The 8,687-nt window shown below is 36.5% G+C and overlaps 1 protein-coding gene across 1 annotated transcript in view; it reads left to right on the top strand.

Annotated features, from left to right (window-relative positions):
* Positions 1-798: 798 nt before the first annotated feature.
* GRIK3 (glutamate ionotropic receptor kainate type subunit 3) overlaps positions 799-8,687 on the top strand; it is an 811,677-nt gene continuing 803,788 nt past the window's right edge. The window contains exon 1 of the mRNA XM_077295874.1: positions 799-1,626. Coding sequence (XP_077151989.1) covers positions 1,512-1,626 — 115 coding nt within the window. The 5' untranslated portion in view covers positions 799-1,511. The remainder of the gene's footprint in view (positions 1,627-8,687) is intronic.

The raw sequence follows: 8,687 nt of genomic DNA, 5'->3' as shown, positions 1-8,687 counted from the left end.
TGCTAAGCAATGGATATCGCTGGTCTTTAAAAAAATGTCTAACTGCAGAGCATGAATAAAACTCATTTTCTTCTATATCAAGCATATGAGAATGAGGTCTCCACCAGGTTTAACAATACTGAAAATTGGCTTTTGATGAGTTATATAAGGTAATTAAAAAGAAAATGCTTACCCATATTAGTAATATTGTAAAAAATGCCCTCTGGGGTCTGCAAGCTGTTTCACTTACGTATGGCATGGCATTGATCATTGATCCCTATGCCTATGGGTAATCATGTGCACAGTTATTGCATATGTACGGGTCTATGAATAATATATTTTATTACTACTAATACCCCTACTAAACAGAATCATTTGCAGGTATACCTACATTATTATTTTTCCCATGTAAATTGCTGAATATTTTGGGAATTGGGTTTGATTAGGCACTTGTTTCATAATTGGTTCAGATTTTGCTACATGGGGAATATTTCACGCTTGATTTTTGCAATATTCAATTGTGAGTTTATCTCCTTGTAATGTCGAGCATAAAACCTGCTGTCCTGTCCCAATAATCAGCGAGAAATGTCATTGTAATATTAATGCTGCTATTACAATCAGATAAAGCACTTTACAGAAATCCTAAGAATCCGAAGAAACAATAAGCCACACCTTCCTCCGCACCTGCAAAACTAAAGATTCATTTCTCCATTGCATTTGTCACCAAGCCACATAGGGAAAAAAAAATTACACAATGTTAATGCCAAGCAAATTCTGGCTCTAAATAAGTAGCTTGATTGCCAAAAGGAGGAGTTCCTTGGAAGTCACCCTGTGTGCTTCCAGCTCTGACACCCCTATTTTTCAATGTCCAAGATATCGCTGGTAGTCCAGGTTCACCCTCTTGTTTGTCTCTATTTTCCGTCCACCCATCCACCCGTCCATCCACCCACTCCACACGAGTGCAATGAATTGTATTCTCCCACTGAACAAATCACAGTCATGAGATGGTAGCTGCTTTGCATGTGGAGCAGGCAGGCTGCCTGAGTGTGTCTGCCTTTGTCAGTCCAATTCTCTCACTTGTGCTAAATCTCTGAAGCCAGAGAGGGGAATATATCTTCTTTTTCCTTCAGCTGCAGGATGGCTTTTGCTGCATCTGTCTTTCCTTCTTCCCAAGCCCTAGGGAGCTCCTGATCTTTATGTCTGGGATTCCACTCCACAGCTTTGCTAAGGACCAGTTGATAGCATCAATGAGGACTGCATCTAAGCATCTAGTCTCCAGCAGGTGAATGGGACTGGGAGAAGCAGAAACCAGTGGAGAACACATACACAGGGAAGATTTTTTTGTGGTTAGGACAAACATCATCTAACCTTTGATTTCAGCTGCTCAGGCTTGGGGGATAGTCTGCTACAATGTGCAGTGCAGAGGCATTCAACTGTGACTGTCTTGGGCTATCACTGGAATCTTAAAACCAAGAAGGAAGTCCCAGGGAATTCCATATTAACTTAACTTCAGGGGGATTTTGTTTCTAACAATGACACATTACTGGCTTTCTTTTAGGAGTATGGTTTTAGAGTACTGGCCAGTTTTGTTCTGCTACATCTTCTGGCTTCAGGACTGTCAAGGAATGCCACATGTTATCCGAATAGGTAAGTCCTGCATGCTCTTCTCTCACTTCTGCAAAAATGTCACTAATTGCTGTGTTAATGAAGGGGTTAAGTCCCTTTTGACCGTACACAATCAAAATGGTCACTTGGTCAGGGAATTGGGCATTCTAGGATTTTCGATCCATTTTTCTGACTATATATCTGTTGCTGTACCTTTTTTTGCTGCAGAGTTTACAGGAGAGGTCCCTGAGGACACGTTGTAGATATGGGAAGTAATTGTGCCCATATATCTGCATGCAGGAGCATACCCATAATAGGCACTAAAAATGATTTTTATGGCAGTTCAAGCAATGCTCTTCTAAAAGTTGTAGAGCCAAGCATTCTTCTACACAAGACCACCTGGCACGGAGAGGTAGGGTTAATAGCACAGAATCCACATTGGGAGCATTCAGATCATCAAGTACACTCATCCTCCTTGATATTTTGTCACAGCTTTCTACATGTAGATGTCTAGTCTCGAAAAAAGAAGTCATGGATTTACCCATTGTCCTAAGCAATGTTTCAGATCAGCAGTGAATGCTGCACTCAATAGTGCCGCCTGCATTGTGTGCACAGAGCCCTGAGATAGTCTGGGATAAGTCTCATCCTTCTCAGCTCTTTCTGGATGTATAACACAAAGTTAATCTGCTTGGAAAGAAGCAAAGTAGATGCAGGAAGCTTCCCAGCTCACAATCCTGTTAAGGTTATGGACTGGGCTGTCTTCATTTATTGACCTTGGGTGTCTATTAATCTACTTGGTCCCTAAGGACAGGCGCTCAACCAAATTAGGTTAACATCTGCATTTTATTAGGTCCTGAGACAGGACAGTCCTACCTATCTTATGACAACTTATAGTGAAGGCTTTGTGTGTCACCGCCCTGTGATACCCTTCAGTGATTTTAATGAAAGCAGTTCAGTGCCCACTTGGCCTAAGGAACGTATGTGCAAATCAAACTACTGCAGGTGATCTACTTGTTGTATAGTGACTGACCTTTAGATTTTGTCCATGTACGGTAAATACTTAAGTATATATACATATATATATATATATATATATATATATATATATATATATATATATATATATGTATATATTACACTATAAATACTTGAAGTGATATAGCTCTACACAATATGTGCTATTATAATGGCTGCTGTGCTTTGTTGTGTTTTATTATACATTTTCTGGTATCCCTGTTGATTTTTTTTATTCACTATATTATTGTATTTGTGGAATAAAAATAGCTATTTTTTTAAATCTTGTTTGAACACATAATGATGGCAAAGTCCCTATGTAGCAAGAATCTTTCTATAGTTTTTCCATTGTGCAGTTGGTCCTCTGTTTATGAAATAGATTTCTTTCCAGACAATGCATTTTTTATGTCTTTTACAATGTTGGAAGGAAAGCGGTTTCAGTGAGTCGAAGGAGCAGGTGCTGTAAAGAGTATGCTTTGAAAAGGATTTATTAGCTGAAATTCTAAAGTGAATGACTTTGACACTTTGTTAAGAGTTAACTCCAATGAATATGCTGCAGCACAAAGCCTGGGTGCTGGGGTGACCTATAAAGTAACCTAGAAATAGTGGAAACAAAAAGAGCGTAACACATCAGAATAAACCATGCTATGTTTAAGACTGGTGAGGTTTTGGTAATGGCGGCAATCAATGTAAACTTCCTACTACTCATCAACATAGCAGTTTGCAATAAATACAAATAGTCACTTTGTATTTTTGATTCAATTCCCTCCCATGGTTAAGTAAAAAAAACTGCAAAATGGGATACGTTGGTTTATGTACAAGTCTCTCGCTGCCGCAGGACAGGACAATAACAGTACAAACGCATATATATATATATATATATATATATATATATATATATATATATATATATATATATATATATATATACATATTTGACCATTCATAGGGTTTGTTCCTATAGGTTATTAATCTGTTGATCGGATCGGTCAGGAAACAATGAGTCATTATTGCTCTGCATCCAGTGGTGCATTAGGAAGTCATCTATGTACAGTTATGGATCCCGCATGACGGCCATAAAATAACTTGACTGAGTACTGACAGATCATCAGCTGAGGCCAGAAAGAAATGGCCTCAGTTGAAATGCTTAAGGCTTATTAAAACTTGAATTCAGCAACTAGGTCAGAGATCAAATAGGGTTAACATTGTTGCCTCCTCTACTCCCAGGGCTGGGATGCTGATCAGTCTAAATTCAATAATTTGGATATTTTTCACATTATTAGTTTTCTAGTATTATTTATCGGTATATAAGTGCAATAACTAACATTAAAATAATAATAAAATAATTAAAAAACACTATATGATAGTAGGAGGACAAGAATACACTTTATTGTCAATCAGGAAAGAATACTGTCAGATTACGTATTTATACATTATTACATTTTTCTTCCAATTTCCGGACATCCAAAAGCACAGTACTAATAATTGCCTAGACCGCTACAGTCATATAATAATATACGTACACATGGACTCATTGTGATGTGGATCCTCATGGGTATTCTCATTGCTACGTAGCAGTAAATAACATATACCCATAATGGAAAGCACCCCGTAGCATTATGCAACTATGGTATCTCTGCTACCAATATATTATACGGTATTATTTATTGTAAGAAACTACGAGGCACAAGATTTAATGGGATTATGTTCATGGCGACTCTTCTTTGGACTTCTACAAGCTGTGATACATCAAAGCAAAGCTGTAGCGAAGATCCCTGATGGATGTGGTACATTGTGACATCTCAACCTGTGGAGCTTAGAAGTCACACCAAGAACACATTTAGTGTTTCACTGTCTACACATAATCTGTGCTGGGATTTTCAAGTGATGTCGTCTGTAAGCTCGACTCTTCCTTTTATAATAAAGGACATGTCCTATTTTATGGGGAAAGAAGTCAACATTCTTCACACTTTGGTATTATTTGCACATTATTATTCTTTACATTTAATCACCATTAATTCCTGCTTTTGAGATTTCAGGGCTTATTTTTCCAATCTGGCTCTCTCTATCCAGACAATATTACCTGCTTTATTGCTTTTTCTTTAATGCCCACTATAAACATTATCTTTACAACCAAGGCTTTTGCTCCTCTGGCAATTCTCTTGTCCTTTACTGTGTCCATAGATGAGCTTAAGTACTATCCTGGTGATAATATTGGAATTATTGACTGATAGAGGGTTAACGTTTAATAAAACACCAAAAATTGAAATGGTCTTATCTATCTATCTATCTATCTATCTATCTATCTATCTATCTATCTATCTATCTATCAATAAAATATCTATCTATCTATCTATCTATCTATCTATCTATCTATCCATCTATCTATCCATCTATCCCATATCTATCTATTTATCCCATATCTATCTATCTATCTATCTATCTATCTATCTATCTATCTATCTATCTATCTATCTATCTATCTATCTATCAAATATCTATCTATCTAATATCTATATATCTATCTATCTATCCCATATCTATCTATCTATCTATCTATCTATCTATCTATCTATCTATCTATCTATCTCATATCTATCTATCATCTATCTATCTAGCTATCATCTAATATCTATATATATATATATATATATATATATATATATATCCCATATCTATCTATCTATCTATCTATCTATCTATCTATCTATCTATCTATCTATCTATCTATCTATCTATCTATCTATCTATCTATTCCATACCTATCTATCTATACTATATTTATCTAATATCTATCTATCTATCTATCTATCTATCTATCTATCTATCTATCTATCTATCTATCCCATATCTTTCTATCTATTTATCATCTACCTATTCATCTATCCATCTATCTAGTTAGAAAAAATGGAACAGCACTAAAAGTTAAATGGGCGCAAAGTCTCCCAGCAATCAATCCATACTTGCCAACATATAGTAGTAAAAAACGGAAGGCAGCTCTCCAAAAGGTAGTTTCAAAATAAGGTGGACTTTATTAGGTCCACATGGCGTGGCAAAGTTTCGGCTATAAGCCTTTTTCCTTATAGCCGAAAAGTCGCCACGCCATGTGGACCTAATAAAGTCCACCTTATTTTGAAACTACCTTTTGGAGTGCTGCCTTCCGTTTTTTACTACTATCTATCTATCAATCAATCATCTATCTATCTATCTATCTCATATCTATCTATCTATTATCTATCTATGACATATGTATCTATCGTATCTATCTATCCCATATCTATCTATCTATCTATCTATCTATCTATCTATCTATCTATCTATCTATCATCTATCTATCTATCTATCTATCTATCTATCTATCTATCTATATATTTATTTATCTCTATTTGTAGCTCTCTATCTATGCTATTACATATTAAGATTGTAAAAAATACTATTTTCCTCATGGTCATTGGAACTTGGAATAAAAAGTGTGTGACCTCTCACCATTATTAGAATAATAATTTTATGCAGTTTTTACTCTTATTTTCTGTGAATATATGTTGTCAGTTCTTCTTCGGAATATTCCTTATCTTACCTTTTGTTAATAGGTATAAATAAACATGATTCCATCTTGTACATTTTGACCACAAACTCTACATGGGAGCTGTAGGATTAGAAATAAAATGAAGTGCTTTCTCTTAATAAAAATGGCTAACGCCAGGTGGCCTACACACCGCTATCAGATCACCCAACATATCAAAGGCCAGTGTCAGGAGACACCGCGGCTGAGCTTTTCATGTTCACCTTCCTCACCCAGTGTGATCATTAGCTGTGGCAACCAATTAAAAGTTGCAAAATGATCATCGTTCTGTAAAAGACTACAAGTAGAGAAGCTAAATAAATACTGGGCAGAGCCAGAAAAGACAGTGCATTGCTGATCAATAATTCAGCAGACAGTGAAGCATCTCCATGTATTCTGCATTTTACGACTAACGTCCTATTTTTTCATTACTCCAGAAATAAGATGTGATTTGATTGTAACTTAAGATGTTGACAGACCTACTTGCATGGCTTTACCTGATGTTAATCACATAGTATACCATCTGCTATCACAGTTTTGACTATCATCAATTGTTGCGTCCTTCCTATTGAGAATCAATAGAAAATATATATATTTTTTTAAATAAAGTACTGGAGTCAACACAGTGTCAGAAAGATTGGTGAGAAAAATGTGGATTGTTTTCATGGTGTCGCCATCTGGTGGCTACAAAACAATGAAAAAACTATTCTACTAACTCTAAATATGGAATTATTTATAATGCATGGTTGTCGGGTAAAAAAGTTAGGGATGCTATTGTGTAAGTGATAGAGGAAGTCATCAATTGCTTCATGATTAATTTGGATGTTTTTTGGGTCTGGACTATTGAATAGGTCTTAGTAGCTTTATTTCTTATTATAAACAGATGGGTTTCTCTGGTAAGATAGGATTTTGCTATTGCTACTGTTCTAAGCTTTTGACCCGTTGAAAGTCTATAGCTCGCCTCTTCCTTTTCATTGGTGCTACATACTGTAAACTGACAAAAACTGATCCACTTCATTTAATATGTGGTTCAGTTCATAGTGAATTCCTATATTTGACATGGGAAGCATTGTTGATAATGCATCCTCAATGTATTCGGCTCTACTTGCCAACACTATGTTTCCTTCCATCATGCACGAGTCCTGTGGTAGGAAATTAATGTAGCATGTGGTTATAGAGTGAATATTTAAATTCACGTTTCTGACATACTTGATCTTAATGCCAAGTTAGAATGTTAAAGCCTTGAAGCTTGGCATAGGTCCATGTGGCCCATGGCCAACAAATACCACAGCAAAACAAATAAATCGCCTAACAAAGGCAAGTGGCATGTGACTGATGCAAGAAGACAATGAAAAAGATTGTGAAAATAGAAAAACATGAGATTAACCAATATGGGGGGAAGAAACAAAGGTGGAAATAAAACTGCAAATCTAATATCTCTGAAATGTCATGTCACCTTATCCAAGGTCACACTTTCCTCAAAACACAATAGGAAGGACTGAAGAGGTCACTTTCCTCAAAACATAATAGGAAGGACCTGAAGAGGTCACTTTCCTCAAAACACAATAGGAAGGACTGAAGAGGTCACTTTTCTCAAAACACAATAGGAAAGACTGAAGAGGTCACTTTCCTCAAAACACAATAGGAAGGACTGAAGAGGTCACTTTCCTCAAAACTCAATAGGAAGGACTGAAGAGGTCACTTTCCTCAAAACACAATAGGAAGGACTGAGGAGGTCACTTTCCTCAAAACACAATAGGAAGGACTGAAGAGGTCATTTTCCTCAAAACACCATAGGAAGGACTGAAGAGGTCACTTTCCTCAAAACACAATAGGAAGGACTGAAGAGGTCACTTTTCTCAAAACACAATAGGAAGGACTGAAGAGGTCACTTTCCTCAAAACACAATAGGAAGGACTGAAGAGGTCACTTTCTTCAAAACACAATAGAAAGGACTGAAGAGGTCACTTTCCTCAAAACACAATAGAAAGGACTGAAGAGGTCACTTTCCTCAAAACACAATAGAAAGGACTGAATAGGTTACTTTCCTCAAAATACAGAAGGAAGGACCTGAAGAGGTCACTTTCCTCAAAAGATTAATAATTAAGGACCAAGTTCTGATATAAATGCAACCGGCAAAAACTAAAGTGATCTAGTACCAGTGATGTGTGACCCCCGTTCTATGATGGCTCAACAGAGTGACGTAAAAGGGAACAACCACAATGTAACCACCCAATACACTGCAGGGTTCGACATATTAATTTCAATGGTTTCTGAGCACTCTTGTCGTCATCCTATATTAATATGTACTGGTCTGTAAAGCTAAGTATCAACCACGTATTCATTGCATTAACTTCAGCAGTGTGACTCAGTACTCTGTACGAAATCCATTTCCCAAATGTGATGTATCCCCGACGTTCACTAAACCACTTGTCTAAAGCCATTTGCTTTTAGCTGGAAAAACCCCAAACATATTGATTTTCATTCAGGATCTGTCTGCCTCTACACTAGCACATGTATACAGGAA

This window comes from Ranitomeya variabilis, chromosome 3 (assembly GCF_051348905.1).
Source record: "Ranitomeya variabilis isolate aRanVar5 chromosome 3, aRanVar5.hap1, whole genome shotgun sequence".
NCBI classification, from domain to species: domain Eukaryota; kingdom Metazoa; phylum Chordata; class Amphibia; order Anura; family Dendrobatidae; genus Ranitomeya; species Ranitomeya variabilis.
This window is presented reverse-complemented; position numbering and strand designations above follow the sequence as displayed.